General features: G+C 40.6%; 1 protein-coding gene across 1 annotated transcript in view; it reads right to left on the reverse strand.

Moving 5' to 3' along the window:
- The window catches only part of rras2 (RAS related 2), a 64,239-nt gene extending 46,650 nt beyond the window's left edge, over window positions 1-17,589 (reverse strand). Inside the window, exon 1 of the mRNA XM_052029480.1 lies at window positions 16,889-17,589. Within this exon, the coding sequence (XP_051885440.1) occupies window positions 16,889-16,990 (102 nt within the window). The 5' untranslated portion in view covers window positions 16,991-17,589. The remainder of the gene's footprint in view (window positions 1-16,888) is intronic.
- Window positions 17,590-18,103: the final 514 nt, after the last annotated feature.

Genomic DNA, 18,103 nt, shown 5'->3' on the forward strand with positions numbered 1-18,103 from the left:
GTTGACTTTGCATAATTCTGCTTCAGCTGCAATTTCTGAAGTTGCAAGTACATGCTGCAATCTGTAATAAAAACAGTGCTCAAGGCTGGCAGCATATATGAAGAGGAAAAAAAGTTAACATTTCAGGTCAATAATTCTTCATCAGAACTGAAGTGAGAAAACAATTTAGATTGCAAAGCCTGGGAAGAGTTGAGAGAACAAGGGAATGCCCACAATAGAGTGCAGACCAAAGTTGTCTATGTATCATCTAGTTCACAGATAAATGAGGGAAATTAGGAGACAGAGGGGAAAAAGTACAAGCTGGAACACAGAGATATAGAACACAAATTTTGCTCGAAATCCAAAAAACAATGTTGGAAATACCCAGATGAGAAGTCAGAAAAACTGAATTAATGCAAGAGGTTGATGGATTTGGGTGAAGGCAAGCAGTCTTAATTTTTGCACACATCTAACTGCATGTTCCTGCTGGGCTCCACAGGCAATGGTACAGTACTGCTATGGAAAGAGTATGAAACTTGGAGTCAGATCAATACAGTAGAATTCAGACCCTTCTGCCCAATGAGGCCACGCCAACCATATCGCATATCGCAACCATATAGCATATCCCAATTTCCTCCAGGCCCGAATCCCTCCAGGACCCTCTCCTCCATGTACCTATCCAAGTGCTTGTTGGATGATACTATTGCACCTGCCTCAACCACTTCCTCTGGCAGCTCATTCCATATACTCACCACCCTCTGCGTGAAAAAGTTGCCCCTCAGGTCCCTTTTAAATCTCACCCTGAACCTATGCCCCCTAGTTTTGAACTCCCCTACCTTGGGGAAAAGACTATCTACTTTATTGATGCCTCAATTTTATACACTCATTCTCCGATGTTCCAAGGAATAAAGACCTAGCCTGGCCAAGCTCTTCCTATAACTCAGGTCTTCCAGTCCTGTGACATGCTAAAAGATTTGAGAAGAGGTAGAAAATGGCATGGCCAGTAGAGTTGTGTAGAATTTTGGATGATAACAGTTTTGAAAGGAAAGACTTAATATGCAGATGTGAAAGGAACTTGAATAATTATACTTCAATGTTTTTCCTGCTACCAAGTACAATGGCTCAAAAGGGATGGTGGGGAGAGGTCTTTCTCCCTAGTCTGAATAGTTGTGGTGAAGCTCCTAAAACTGCTCTGGTTTGTAATGGAATATATTGATTGGAGAATTAACTTCCTTTCTTCATTGAGAAGAATTCAGTTGTTTCAACATCAATTTCACACTTTTTAAACCTGAACTGTTGTGTTTTTTTTTGAGTACTGTTCTTTTGAGGCACATGTTTAACTGCTTCTTTGAAGCAAAAAGAAGCGCGTGCAGGTATTATAGGTTTCAGACACATGGTGGTGTTTTTTCCTTTTGACACTCAAATCCACACACCACGTCACCAATTAAGCCTTGATGAAGAGCATAGAGTTATCAGTGTGTTTTGTGGTTTTAACAAAGCTGGGCTCATTTTTAAAATCTGCCTGTTTTGTTTAAATTGCGGTATCCTGCACTTGCTGGTGCAAAGAGAAACACTGGGGTTCAATTAATTACGACAATTGCAAAATTGCCTGGTGCCTTATGACAGAATGAATGTTGGAAGTTACTAACAAATGCACTTCAATTGAGTTTTTTTTAAAAACCAACTGCACCCATTTATAACACTCAGATTTTGGGTTTTTAAATTAGTGTTGTACTGTAGTATTTTTTTGTCAGTGTGCTAAAGAACTTAAGAATATTTTCAAGTGTTCCATTTTGTAGCTACTTCATCTAAAAAGTATAAGACAAAACACAGTACTTGTCAAAGTTCATTGCACATGTCAATGTATGGCAATATTTCAAGAGTTCATGTTGTAACTGAAGGGCTACTAAACCACAAATGCACTTGTGCAAAGTTTCAGTAAACTGATACGAGTGACTGCATCATTATCACGATGTTCGCAACTTTTGATTTTGTTATTAAAATGTGTAAAACCAGTATATTTTAAAATAATTTGCATGCCAAAAAAGTGAGCAAATTGTTTTTTTTGGTGTTAAAGCAGTTCTGCTCTCTCAGCAATTCACTCTGGAATACAAACATACTCTTTTTTAAAAAAAAGTGTACGATAAGATCTTTGGTTAAGCTTTGGTTTTTTTTGAAGCAAAAAGGCTTCCAATGAAAAACTTCATTTTCAAATTCTTCACTTAAGTGGATGAAAATCAAAAAAGTTTATTCAGATGGGTCAGATTAGATTAAATGCTGCAGAAATAGTTAATTGAAATTACAATATCCAGATTAATATGGTTGAATAAGCATAAAAAGCCAGTAAAACTATTTCTAGTGCAATCAACAAATAATCTCCAACACAAAAATACTACTGTACTACTACAAGAAATCACTTCAATTCCAAATCTAAAGAAATAAGGTCGACTGATTAGTTATTTATTACAGCTTCAAAGTATTTCACCAATAGGAAAAATTGTACTAGTCTTAAAATAAAATTAAGGACAATTATCAAACACACTTGAAAAGCAAAGAGGATCACATGGCTTCATTCACAGATCTTATCAAATATCAAGTACAATGGCATGGAGAGATGCTGCAATAAGTATTATATTTTGTAACATGGCCTATTCATGAGCAGGTTTGTATATGAAGGAAAGGGAAAGTTTATAATCAAAAATTGAAAACCATTTCAAAAGGAAAAGTACAACAAAGTGATGCTCACCCAAAATGGTTGTGGGATTTTTAAATAAACGTGGATAAATAATGTTCTCATTAAACAAGCAAAGTCTTTTCCACCAATAAACTGTAGTAAATATTGAAATAGCTCAAAAAACGTGGGCAGAGCTTGATTAAAGTCTAAAATTTAAATGATTCATGAAGATATTTCAACAGCAAATACTTTTGACAATCAGCAAGGACTTCCATGCCTCATATTCCAAGTAATTCATAAACATCAGCTATGCCAAAACATTCAAATCATGTGTTGCCAGTTTTATAATTTCAATTATGGAATTTCCTTGAGGCTCCTCCTGCTCCATCAATGCAACTTGAAAGAAAATTTAATTTCTGCTAAGATACCAGTTTCCCCGAAGGTACAGTTACTGCACAATAGACATTGTCTGGTACTCAGTTTTTAAAAATATTACAGTAATTTACAAGTTTTGGGCTAGTGAAATCTCAGAGATGGTAGAGTAAATTAACAATACCATTCCACATCCACAACTAAGTTCTGAACACTTATTGATATGCTAGTCATATTGACAAGATGGTTCCCACCGAGTTCAAATTATTTCATAAAACTTGCTTCAAACTCTCATTTACAGAAATTAGCATATTCTGACTGTCAAACATCAAAATACATAAGATATTTTGTGGGCTAAAAAATTCTGGAATATTCCCAAGCAGTGCATAAAGAAAATAGGGTCCTTTGTCAATCAGGACTATGATTAATAATCATATTCCTTCAACCCACCAAGTAACCGTGATCAGCCAATTTTAATAACGAACCTGAGATTTGTGTTTACTAAAACAAAAAGATACAAGCCATGACATTACGTAGTTGCCAATTTCCAAATGCTCATCCAAAACAGCAATTCAAAAAACAAGTCATTTTAAATGGAGCTTAAATTCTGCTGACCCAAACTCCCACTATATCAAACCATATTCTGTAAATCTCTCAGAAATTTACAATGCATGAGTCCAACCACACTCCTGCATAAATTTCAGTTAAATGAAAAGCCCTGCCAGTATTTACATGTCAGTTTCAAGATAGCCCAAAAATATAATTCTAATAAAAGATATACAGTCTTCCATGTAGAGGAACAATGCCTGGCCAGTTCAGATTTTATTTTGGATGCCAAAATATTTCCAATTATATATTTTGTAAATCTCTCAATAAAAGGAAATAATTATGTCTAGCAGTTTTAAATATTAATTCAGTAGGACAAAAGAGGCTGTATGCACAGAACTGTGGCTACTGGCTGTATTTTAACCATCTGAAATACACAAGCTCATGAAAATCTGAACCAACAGCCATCACATTTTAAGGAAGTCAGTGCATTGTTCAAAAACCTCCATTAATCAGCGAATAGGTAACAGTATGGATGGGAAACCATTTTTGGAAAGGACATGTTATATTACAACATGGAACGTAACAGCACAGTACATTTCCAAGTTTTCTTTCCTCCTAGATGATTCAAAGCTAGTGGGATTGAGAGTGAGGTAGATATGAAGAGGCTCCAAGGAGATGCAGGCAAGCTAAATAAGTGGCAGCAATATGGCAGATGCAGTATGATGTGTAAAGTGAACTTATCCACAGTGCAGAAATCAAAGCAATATTGTTAAATTATCAGTGGGAAAGTTTAATATTAAAAGGGACCTGGGTGCTCTTATACACAATTTGATAATTAATTCACAGGTGCAGCAAGAAAACAAAATGGCCTTGGGGTGAACAGACCTGAAGTATTGTGTACAGTTTCCCAACCTCAAAAAGGATACGTGCCACCAAGGAAGCACAATGAAGACTTACCAGACTAGTTTGTGAGAAAGCAGGTTTCCACCAGGAGGGAACGATTGAATAGATTAAGCCAGTATATACACATGGTGATCTCACTGTAACATTGTTCTTACAGAAGTCAACAAGGTCCATTCAAGGAGTAGTCAAGAACTCAGACATCATCAGAATAAGATGAAAAGCTTCTTTATTCAAAGTAGTGAATCATTGGAGTTCTTTATCCTGGAGGGCTGATAATCGATCAATCATGCATTCATCAATCATGCTCAAAGCAAAAATCAAAATTATTCCTGGCTATCTTGGAATCAAGAAATGGGAGTAGTGCAGAAAAATGGACCAAAGGTAGAGTTACAGCCATGACTTGATTAATGACAGTGGCAGGTTCAAAAAAAAAGGCCAGATATACTTGATTTTTTTTGTTAAGAACTTTTAATCAATAATAAGACAAATCACCATCTACTCAGAAAAATGTTCCCCAAACAAAATCCAAACTGGCAAAATTGGTACAATTTAGTCTACTTTCAAAATGCGCACAAAGAACCCCAACACATGCCATGTGTCTACAGGATGCACTGGTCAGTATAGGGATAGTATATTGAAAAATTGAAATGTGATCTTGTGGGTGAAAATGAGTTTAAATAATTCAATCTGAGGAAACATTAAGCAGCGGTCATGTCAACTTGGAGAAATTCTGCAAGTGGTCTCCAGTATTCAACCAAGTCAGTCCTGGTAAATGAAAACCAATGAAACACTGCAACTGGCACAATCACTTTCAGTGCTGAACCTTCTTCCTGGTGGACTGCCATGTATATTTATTTCAAAGCCCACACATCTTCAAATAAATCATCAGCATGAATGGAAAAATCCACCAACTCCTTAAAAGCAGATTTAAGGGAAGCCTTTACCCACCATGTGTAGCAAGTGGCAGAGTTCCACATTTCCTCTTAAATCAGAGTGAGCAGATTTCAAGTCATGGACAAAATTCATCACAAAGCTTGCAGACTGTGTGCAGACGTAACAATATAGTTATGGGCTAACTGATATTTTGATTCACTTGCACTTGGAGAACCAAGTGATGAATCAGACTGAATTTTAATAATATAGACAATGACACAAAAGATTCACCCAAATTAAACCAAAACTTAAAACTGGAAAAAAGGCCAAAAATTATATTATAATTAAAGGAATAAGTTAACTTCCATGAGTGAACTGGCTAAATCACAAGCAAGCTACAACTGGGTAACAAAACCAAATCCCAATTTCAGTATATACAATTAACCAGTTCTCAAATCTCCATAAGTAGAAAAACGATGAGCTTGGTTAAAAACAGCATGACCCCTTGTGATTTAGCTTTAATAATTAATGCTTCTATAATTTCCAACTACTTATCTTTCAGTGAAGCAAAATACCTGACATTTTAATGATCTGAAATACATTTAAACACACTTTTTCACGTGCATTCTGAAGTTGGCTTATAATGACAATGTGGCTTCAATATGCTGTTACAACAACAGGAAAAGACCCTCTGAACTATTATGATACCCTGTGAACCACAATACATGCATTTCCCAACTCCACCCCAACCACATGATCTACAAGAGGTTAAAAACAATATTCTTCAAAGTGCTCCTTTCAGCAGACTGATTGTCTGTCCTTCATTGCTGGCGCTCAGCAAAGAGATTGACATGTAGACAACCTTGATTGCACTAAGGAGTCCACTCATATTGTTGGCAGCTCATTGCTGGATCCTTGCTCAATTTACACCCACCTTCAGTACTTGAGGTCACACGTTTTTAATTGGTCTTCAGTTTTATGCTAGCACATTTGTTTTATTTTTACTTGAAACACTTCGAATCCAACAAATTCTGAACCTCCTAGTCATTTCCATCAAATTGGTGTTTTCTGTAGGCAAGGAAAAACAATTATGGTGGATATCAGGGCATATTAGTCACTGAACACTGCAGCTCCAGATGGATGTCATTCGGCTGTCTGCAAGGCACAGAGTAGAGCTTAATCTCAAGTCCTTCGGCACATTTTTTTTCTGACCAATGTTTAAGGGCCAAGATGCTGAATTTAACAGATTATACAAAATGGTGACCAATCCAGCAGTCATCAGCACGTGTCATAGTAGGAGTGAAGTAGACATTTTTGCAGTTCCTCATCTGGACAACGATCAACCAACAAGTGCCAAAACTTCAACCTAGAGGGCTGCCACGAAGCCCAATATCTTTCCCCATGACAAAATAGGGCATCGGTACAACACCATGTTGCAAACTTTAGGCCAGGTGGACAACTCCATTGGAGTTGGCTTTCCCCCTCCATTGCCAATCACGTCTTTTCAGAAGTTCATTTTCTTTCAGTATCCACCATTGAAGTCAAAAGGAGAATCAGCTCATCTCCCATTAGAACTTGGGTCAAAAACTTTTCACAAAATAGTAGCACCAAAAGCTTCTCACCAAGAGACTTCCCATGAAGCAAAAGGTCCTTGACTCAAAAATCACTACAGTATTAGGAAATATGCCTTGCATTCAAGACAAAAGAAAGACGCTTTACCGACCAGCTCCAATGCAAAACATCTCCCCAAATAATAAAAAGCTAACCAACACTGGAAAAATATTAACTTCACCACTCCCTCAATGGCAGACATTGATGACAAAATGCAACCACATAGCCTCAAGTTGAGGAAGAGTGTTCAAAAGGCCCAATACCTCAAACTTAGTAACAAGCACATTGTCTATGAAGCAGCAATGATCCCCAGCTTCAGAGACACAGCCAACCTACCAGGCAGGCACCTCAAACCAATGGGGAAGACACCAGATATCTCAGCAAAAGTCCCAAAATCAACTGGCAGTATAGGTAATGTTCACTAGGCTAACAACCCCAACATTGAGACACTGATCATGCTCACCCCACAATTATATTCAGTTCCATCACATTATAGGAAAGATAATTCCACAAGGCAAGGTACAGAAGAGAACAAAAGGAAATAGGAGTCTGCCACCCCACCATTCAACATGCTTAGCTGATCAGCCCAAGGCCTCATCTTTTCTCTGCCGGAGCCCCGGAGCCTTCAATTCCCTCATCTTTCAAAAATGTATCCGGTTCCTCTTTAAATAGCTCCAGTGATCTAGCCTCCACAACCCTCTTGGGTAGAGTGTTCCAGTAATTTAGCATGTTCTGATAAAATGACCATCCTCCAATCATGTGACTATGCTCCTCATTCAAGATTCTCCCACTGGCAGAAACATCTTTATATCTACGTTGTCCCCTTACCCCTCATTCTTCTAAACTCCCAAAGATCAATTTTTTTTGTTGCTTTCTTTTAGAGATCTTAGCAAGTACTTTAACAATACTCTAGTTGGCTACACTAGGATTGCTTTCTCTGAAGGGAGGAGACAACACAACACAATATACTTGATTGGAACAGCAAGTCCATCGTTGATCTACCTGCAAGGATCATTTGAGTCCCCAGATGGGAAGGAAGAGGTAAAGGACTGGTGTTGCATTGCCTGTGGCTGCAAAGGAAAGTGCCGTGAGATGACTAGGAAGCCCTGAGAGCAGTCTTTTCAGAATGCTGGTGGAGATCAAGGGAAAATGTATCCAGTGGTGGAATCCCATTGGATGTGGAGGCTGGTGGGGTGGAAGGTGATGACAAGGGAAACTATCCTCGTCCTAACCGGGAGGAGAGGGGCTGAGAGAAGTGCAAGAAATAAAGGAGAGATGGTTGAGAGCCTTATCAACCATGATAGAGGGAAGTCATGGTTAAGGAGAAAGGAATCTTCAAAAGGCACTGGTATGGAAAGTCTCACAACAGATGGAGAAACTTGGAGAGTAGAGTGGAGTCCTTACAGGAAACAGAAGGGGGAAAGCAGCTAAGTTGAAATGGCTGTAGAAATTGGTGGGTTCATGATGGAAACTGGAGAGTGACACAGAAATGTCAAGAAAGGGGAGAGTAACTAATAGATGTGCAAAATAAAGAGCAGGGTTGAAACTAGCAGCAAAGGTAGTGAAATGTGTGTGTTTGGTGCTGCTTCCTGCATTGCAACAATAGAAATCAACACAACAGGAAGGAAACAAAGACCGTCCATATATCCAAAGAAGCAGGCAGAGCAGAGCTTGGGCCTATTCAAGTTCTCATGGTTACACCTTTGGCTTGGGAAAAGCGAATGGAATTGGAGAACTTGTTCAATTCCAATTAATCTCAATGCTATTTCTTCAAGACAATCTCTGACCCAGCTAGAATTAGACCCTCATCTCAGATGAAGGAGAATGAGCATCTGTACCTAATGACAACCTGTTACAGATATCAATTTAAGAAAAGCAGCACCTTAGGATAGCTAACTACATGCTGCCTTTCCAGTTGAAATTGTGGTCCCATAATATTCCCTGGAGTATTTACTTGGAATAATATCAGCAACCAAACAATCATTCCAAAATCTACACCTCTCTTTAACACATCAAGGCAACTCTTAATCTATAACCAGCAACTCATGCACACCTAGAAATTTAAAATAAGTAGATGTTATCAGTTTAAATGGACGTCTTCACAATCTGTTTATCTAAGAGCAAACCAGTTTCAGTCTTCCTGAACCATGAAGTAACCAGGGCTCCTGACATCAATTACTCCAGTTATCAGAGAGCATTTCAAATTAAAACATACCTCCAGAGCAATTTTAAATACTGTTGCACAAAGTTAAACAAATTCATAGCATCTCTAACATCATTAAGTATTCCAGGGTGCTTCACAGGATCAATTGCAAAAAAAGTGAAACCAAGCAATGTACAGGTGACAAACTCAAAAAGAAAGATTGAGCTGCATTCCAAAAGGTGATGAGCTGGAGAAGGAGAAAATCTGAAGGGTTAATTGCAAGGGTTTGCAAAAGGAAGCCAGTAACTCCAATGGGACAAATAAGAATGGGAAGCAGGTGAGGGGAGTTTACAGCATGTTGTCTTTTTCACTTCATAGTCTTGTGTTTGAAAGCATATTGGAATTGCTTATATTAAGCAGCATGCTTGCCATCTGCCCACATTCAGACCAACACAAGACAGCAACTGTGACTTGTAAAATAGTCAACATTCCCTTCATAGTCAGATATTGCAGGTGTACACTACAAAACAAAGCATTAGCATCACAAAGCACATTAGATGCTAAAGTACCTAGCAATGGAATTTAAATCAGAGTGACTTATTCCTCAATGGAACATCTTGCACTTTCAAAATCTGTAATTTTCTAAAATACACAAAGTCAATGAGTGATTCTGTAGTTAAATTAATTATCAAGATTCATGTTTGGCACCACTTCCATGTCCCCTCCAGTCCCATAAAAATTATGGAAAATATATCAATGTTTCATTATTCTCACTGGAGCAAACTCCTGATACTCCAAACTGAACAGCACTGTAGGCAACACTACTCTTCACAAGGTCAGAAACAAGAGAGCTTACAGACCATCTTGGCATGCTTCTTGTTTTAAGAGCAAGGGTAACTATGCTTGCAAATTCATGATGAATTAATTGATATTTCAAAATCATTCATAAGATAATAACTATGACGAGAGCTTGGTTAACTGAATGTGTTAATGTTAAAAAAGAAAAACAGCACCTGCCACACCCTGCAGTAACATGGAAGTAGTGCAAAAGTAAAAATGTCAAACATTGAGGCAAGTTCTTGGTACCAGACCTACTTTAAAAATATTATTTAAGTGTGACACATTCATCTCCATTTTGTAGATTAAAAATATGTACTATATGATACTAAAAATGTGGGACTACTTTGAGGTTCTTTTTCTCCCCCCATGCAAGATTCCAACCATTAGAGGTCAACGAATTACAGCAATTCTAAATAACCTCATTAAGAAAGATGCATCTTCTCAGTCATTAAAATATGTAAACAAGCTAAATGACAAAAGCAATCCTTTAATCTCACAATTAGTAGCAGTCATCACCTTAGGCCTTGACCCAATCAATAAGACCCTGGTCAACTTCCACCACATAGTACCACACGTAGCACCACCACACCAGTGCCAATTTACAACATTACCCCAATATCCCTTGATTGCCTAAATGCTCAGGAATCAATCTGCTTTGAATGAACTCTTTCTGTATGTTCAAGAGGTAACTAATTTTGTCTTATTTTTTTGAAAATCTCATGTTCCGAGTTCACAAGTGCACCTAGTACTCAAGCTTCAATACAATGTTCAATTTTCCCTGTCAGCCAGAGAATGATCACATATATCACACACACTTACAAATTCCCAGTTAATACTATGCCCACATTAAAAGTACCATTTGGTGGATGACAAAAACTCCCAACTCGACACAAACTGTTTTCAATTCTTCATCATGGTCTGCCAAGCCAAGATGGTTTCTTACTGCTGTATTCAACTCATCCCTAATTAATACTAACACCTACTTTTCATCCACTCTTCCCAAATGTCAAATATACTTCAACAGTCAGCAACCAATTATTAACATTCACTTTTAATCAATCTCACTGACCAATGTTAATTGGTTCTTAAATTCAAGTGTCAGTTTCCAGCAATTTCAATAGCTAATACCAAAATTCTGACTTTTCCACACCTATTCTTCTTTAAAAGAACTTATTTAAAAGAGCTTACCATTGTCCATGTCACTTGAAAATCCATGCTGGAATTTTTCAATCAGGTATTAGTACACACTATCATTCTGGAGTTAAAAAGACAGCAGCATACACAAAGCGCTCATAAGTGCAAATTTAAGGAAGAGTCTTCATGATTTCTCCTCCTCCACACCAACAGCTAAAAAGGGATTCTCAAATATATCAATGGTTGAAGTTATGATACCTTCCTAAGAGTGAACACGAGGAAAGCACCTGGCCCAGATGGTGTCCCGGGCCGTGTGCTCAGATCTTGTGCTGATCAGCTGGCAGAAATGTTTGTGGACATATTCAACCTCTCCCTGCTTCAATCTCAGGTTCCCTCCTGTTTTAAGAAGGCCACTATCATGCCAGTACCGAAGAAAAGCAAAGTAACATGCCTCAGTAACTACCGACCAGTGGCTCTGACATCCACCATCATGAAGTGCTTTGAGAGGTTGGTCGTGGCACACATCAACTCCAGCCTACCAGACAACCTGGACCCATTGCAATACACCTATTGCCGAAACAGGCCTACAGCAGATGCCATCTCCCTGGCCCTTCACTCAGCTCTGGAGCATCTGGACAGTAAAGACACTTACGTTACACTACTGTTTATTGACTACAGCTCTGCCTTCAATACAGTAATACCAAGCAAGCTTGTCACCAAACTCCGAGACCTAGGACTCAACACCTCTCTCTGTAACTGGATCCTTTACAAACAGACCGCAATCAGTGAGGATAGGCAGCGATTCCTCCAGCACGATTATTCTCAACACTGGTGCACCTCAAGGCTGCGTCCTCAACCCTCTACTCTACTCCCTATACACTCATGACTGTGTGGCCAGATTCTGCTCTAACTCCATCTACAAGTTTGCAGATGATACCACCGTTGTAGGCCGTATCTCAAACAGTGATGAATTGGAGTACAGGAAGGAGATAGAGAGCTTAGTGGATTGGTGTCATGACAACAACCTTTTCCTCAATATCAACAAGAGCTGGTCATTGACTTCAGGAGAGGGGGCGGTGTACATACACCTGTCTACATCAATGGTTCTGAGGTCGAGAGGGTTGACAGCTTCAAGTTCCTGGGAGTGAACATCACCAATAACCTGTCCTCGACAAACCACGTGGATGCCACAGCCAAAAAAGCTCACCAGCACCTCTACTTCCTCAGGAAGCTAAAGAAATTTGGCTTGCCCCATTTGACTCTCACCAACTTTTACCGATGCACCATAGAAAGCATCCTATCTGGATGTATCACGGCTTGGTACGGCAACTGCTCTGCCCAGAACCGCAAGAAGCAGCAGAGAGTTGTGGACACAGCCCAGCGCATTACAGACACCAGTCTCCCCTCCTTGGACTCTGTCTTTACCTCTCATTGTCTTGGTGTAGCAGCCAGCATAATCAAAGACCCCACCTACCTGTGACCTTCTCTCTTCTCTCCTCTTCCATCGGGTAGAAGATACAGGAGCCTGAGGGCATGTACCACCAGACTTACGGACAGCTTCTACCCCACTGTGATAAGACTATTCAACGGTTCCCTTATACAATGAGATGGACTATGACCTCACACTCTCTCTTGTTGTGACCTTGCACCTTATTGCACTGCACTTTCTCTGTAGCTGTGACACTTTACTCTGTACTGTTATTTTTTTTAAACCTGGACTACATCAATGCACTCTGTACTAACTTGATGTAACTGCACTGTGATGAATTGACCTGTACGATCGGTTTGTAAGACAAGCTTTTCACCGTACCTCAGAACAAGTGACAATAACAAACCAATACCTCCTCACAACGTACACCAACAAATTATGGTTGGTGATTTCAATTACACTTACAGCACTCAGAAGTTACTTCTCCCAAGTCTTGTTCTTTCATATGCAAATTATTCAGAATCAGATTTATTATCACTGACAGATGTGAAATGTGTTGTGTTGTAGCAGTACAGTGCAAAGACAAAAATCTATAAAGTTACAAAAATAGTGCAAAAAATAATGAGGTGGTGTTCATGGATCATTCAGAAATCTGATGGCAGAGGGAATGAAGCTATTTCCTAAATCATTGAACATAGGTCTTCAGGCTCCTGCACCTCCTCTCCCTGATGACAATAATGAGAAGGGGGCATGTCCTGGATGGTGAGGAGGGTTGCATCCGTGATAGAGCTAGCTAAGTCTTTAACCCTCTGCAGCCTCTTGTGATGTGCATTGGAGGCTCCATACCAGGCAGTGATGCAACTAATCAGGTTGCTCTCCACCATACGTCTACAGAAATTTGCAAAAGTCTTGGGTGACATACCAAATCTCCTCAAACTCCTAATGAAGTAGAGCTGCTGGCATGCCTTCTTCATGATTGCATCAATGTGTTGGGCCCAAGAGAGATCCTCAGATGTGACACCCAGGAACTTGAAGCTGCTCACCCTTTCCACTGCCGACCCCTTAATAAGGACTGGTGTGTTCTCCCGACTTCCCCTTCCTGGAGTTAACAATCAGTTCCTTGGTCTTGCTGACATTGAGTGTGAGCTTGTGGTTGCAACACCACTCAACCAGCTGATCTCTCACTCCTGCAAGCCTCCTTATTGCCATCTGAGATCCTACCAACAACAGTGGTGTCACTGGCAAATTTATAGATTGTTTGAGGTAGTATTCAACAACTTTATTATTAATTTGCATTTTCTTCCCCCAATCCCATCATTCTTTCCCTCTGTTACACTTTGTACACGATTTTACATAGAGTTAAATATTCTAATTATTTCCAGTTTTGCTCCACACATCTAAGTGAGGATTCTTTGATCTGCTTGGTTAAGAGACATATTATTACATGTTCTGTTCACAAGCATCCCCAATTTCACCTCAAGGATATCAGGCTGAGACAGATTTCCAAGTTCCCCAAAGTGACAGCATAAAAACCCACACTAAGTCTCCAAGCTGCTTTAAGAATAATGAACAGTGAATACAGTTCATTGCTAGTGACTGGAACATGTCTAAAACCAAGTCTTTCAGATCCAGACCGACCAATGCCCTTCACAACTGCAGCTTCACCTTCCCCCTTTCGTATTTAGTCCTCCAACAATCAAAGATAATATGTTAGCTTTCCTCATGACTTGCTGCACCTGCATACCAGCCTTTTGTGAATCATGCAAAAGGAAATCCAAATCATTTCAATAGTACGCTATTTTTCCTGCCAACATGGACAACTTCAAATTTTGCCACAATACACTCAATTTACCTAATACCTGCCCATTCACTCAAACTACGCAATAATCCTTTGAAGCCTCCACGTCCTCTTCACAACTTATTTTAGATCTGCAAACTTAGCAACTACATCTTGAGTTACTTTCCTCCAAATCATTTGTAACAACTGTAGATAGTTGAGGGTCCAGTACTCACCCCAGTAGTGCGTCACTCAGTACATCTTGCCAATCAAAAAAAAACATTTAAACTTGCTCTGGCCTACTGCTAACCAGTCAATTCTTTAACTATGCCAATATATTGTCTCCAACCCACTTTGTTTTAAAAACCACCTCCATAACCTTTGATACAACACCTCAAATGCCTTTGGAGACCTCAGTATTCTAACTCCACAAATTCCCCTTTATTCATAGCATGTTACGTCTTCAAAGAAGTCCAATAAATCAAATATTCATTTCCCTTCACAAATTTATTTTTCCCAAATTAGCTTGAATTTTTTTTAAAGTGCAAAACTGTAAGATATTTAACAATTTCCTTTTGACAGGTGTCACGTTAACTAACCTGTAGTTTCCTGCAGTATTCCTCCTTTTTTGAATAAAGGAGCCGGGTTTACGATTTATCAATCTCATGAAATTTTCCCCAATATTCAGCGATTTTTAAAATTAACTGTTGTAATGTAGGTCATCAAATATTATCCTCCACAGCTGCCCTTAAGCTGGCAATCAACCACCTTGCTGCATTCAATTTTGTTCAGGTATTCCCTGAGTGTTGTTAATCAAGTTGCAGAGAGGAATGTGGGCAGGATTTCAACCCAGAATTAAAGGGGAACAGAAGTATTTACCCATCAGGATTTCACACAGCAGAGAGGGATTCAGTAGTGAGATGTTACAATGTAACCTACTCCCCTGGACTTGGTAGAAATCTAAAGCTTAGATGTTGCTGTAGTAGTCTTTAGGAAGATGCTGCAGTACATTTCCTTGATTCTTTACTGTACACCATGATGCATATTCATGGCAGCAATGAATATTGAGAGCACTGAATGGATCCCAAACAAGTGACCTTTCCCTCGGGGATGTTCATCAGTTTCAGTATCAGCTGGACCAGCACTTAGCAAGGCAAATCGAAAGAGTTCCAGCACAATCAACAAGGACCATAGAAAAAGAACATCTTCACCAGCTGAGTTTCTGGTTCAATGGTAACTTTGCCTTCTCCCAGCAGATAGAGGGGGAAAATTCAGTGATGGCGATGAATTGTGTAGCATATACAATTGTGTAGCAAAAGATAAACTGCTTAATTTCCTGTTTCAGAAAGAAATAGGATATTCAAAGGTCACCAACATTAAGGCTATTGTCCGTTTCATTTTGCAATACCGTTGCGTTAACTGGCTGTGTGCAACATCGTTTTCTTATCCATCAACCACATCGGAACACCAACCATTATCAAACAAATTAAATACAAACAGGCAAATAACACTATGAAATGCAGGACTGAATGGGGAGTTAAATGTCCCCAAAGAAGAGTAACGCGGAAGGACGTCAGGGACAGGTTCAACGTGACAGCTGGAAGATAGCTAACAGTTGTAAACATAACGGTTGAAGTGTAGCAGCTGTTTAAAAGTTAAAAGTGGTTACGAGTTATAGAACTAAAGCATCGAAACAAATGTCTTTTACTCGCCACTCAGAACAGCACATCGTACCCCTTAAATATAAAGCACGAAGGTCATTTGCCAGCTCAAGACTTACACTTCAATAAGTTTTATTCCCCACCAAAGATACTTCCTGCAAGTGATGCTCGGTCATCCACTGACGACAGTTTTTGAGAACTCGCGAACCACAATTTAAGGAATACAAAAACGATTGGTTTATTTAAATAATCAAGATTATATTCAGTTTCTCGCACAACGTCCTTCTCGCATACTTGCCGCAAAGAAAAACAAAATGTGCGCTGTTTACGTGAGGTTATAAGATTGGAGGATCACCGAACAGCACGTTTAATTTAATTCTGAATAAACAAATAAATAACAGCAGCTGCTTACCGGGAAAACTTTTATAACCTCATACGGTAACTGGGTGGACGCCAAACCCAATCCCGAACTCCACAATCGGCTAGTTTAATGCTAATTTAAAAGAAAACACTTGGGACAGTTGTAGCCGAAGTGCTCGCACGCTGGAAACTAACACGGCTCGGACCTGGATCATGTACAGAATCATAAATCCGTGCAATAACTCCAAAAGGGGAAGTGGGAAGGAATGAAGGAGAGAGATTTAATCTCATCTAACAAGGACTTGTAAACCGCTCGCCAAGAAGCGCTGACTCACTGAAGTTGTGCGATAGTTCGTGCGGAAACGGTGCAGCGGCCTGCGACCCCCGAGGCCGGACCCCGAGCAAAAGGCGAAGAGAGCTGGCCGCCCGCGGAGAGGCGAGGCGCGGGGTGAAAGCGACACTCCCCGCCCGCATGTGCAGGCGGCCCGGCCTCGCCGAGCCCGCACCCCGCTCTCCGACCCGCACGCCACTCGCCTAAGTAGGCCGAAGCCCCGGGCTGGAGTAGTCTCGCCAACGCACTGACCTGGATGAACTGAATGGTGAGAGCGCTCTTGCCCACGCCGCCGCCGCCCACCACCACCAGCTTGTACTTCTCCTGCACCACTCCGTCCTTGGTGGCTGCCATGGTAACCAGGCCTGGGCCTGCGCCCGAGCCTCGGCTCTCCCGCACCGACCTTCCCAGCGACTCTTCCTCGCAACCGCACAAGCGAGCCGCCGGGGCACGGGGAGGGGGGACGCAGAGAGGTGGGTGGGTTGGAGGGGGGGGGGGGGGGGAAGGAAGGGAGCAGAGGGGCGGTGAAACTTCACCCACACCGACAGCTCCGGAGAGAGGGAGGCGAGGGGGGGGGGGAACAAAACTTTATCTGATGGCACCAATGGACGCGGTCAGGCGACGCGACTCATGAGGCGGGCGCGACAGCGGGCAGGCAACCGGCACCGGGGGAGCCGCCACACACCAAATGGGAGCTCCGACTGCGGGCAGATGACGGCCGCGGCGGATGATAATATATGCAAATGAGCTGTTGAATATTCACACACTCCCAATCAGAGCTCCCACTCCAGCGTTGCACGACTGAAGTCAACGCGCCCCACAGAGCTAATGGTGCACAGATTTTACATTTCTTCCACTCGACCATTTTACTCCGCATTGGTGGTGTTTTAACCCCTTGTCGCAGGGCCCGGCTGTAGTCCATTTTGCCTGGGATAAAGGGAGAAAAAAATGTTACTCCCCCCCCCGCCCTATGTCGCAATGTAACTGATTGCAATCAGCAATCAGTGCCGTGACTGATTTCATCTTGCATGGTCTGATGTTACTTACAATTTCAGATTTACATCAGGATTAAGAAATATTCGGCAGAGAAGGAAATCATTCTTTCCAATGTGCCCTTGCGAGCGCTGACAGAGATGCTATCCCTTAATCCTTCTCATCTGCCTCATCCTTTCGGTCTTCACTCACAACCTGCATCTCGCCATTTTTCCAATAAACCTGTTGGGCATTCAAACCATTATTTTACATTTTTTTTTGCTCGGCTGCATGAAACAGCTGCCTGTGTGATATATTAAAAGAACTGCCTTTTGCTTTGACACTTGCAGACAGATGTGTTTTCGCGTTTTAACTTTGCATTTGAACAGAATATTAATATGCTAATAAAGCTATCATGTTTTGTTATTTTGTGGTTTTTTTTCCAAGTTTAAGTTTTTGTTCCCCGTCCCACCCTTAATCACTTTCTCTCGCCCT

Source organism: Pristis pectinata, chromosome 14, assembly GCF_009764475.1.
Source record: "Pristis pectinata isolate sPriPec2 chromosome 14, sPriPec2.1.pri, whole genome shotgun sequence".
NCBI lineage: Eukaryota > Metazoa > Chordata > Chondrichthyes > Rhinopristiformes > Pristidae > Pristis > Pristis pectinata.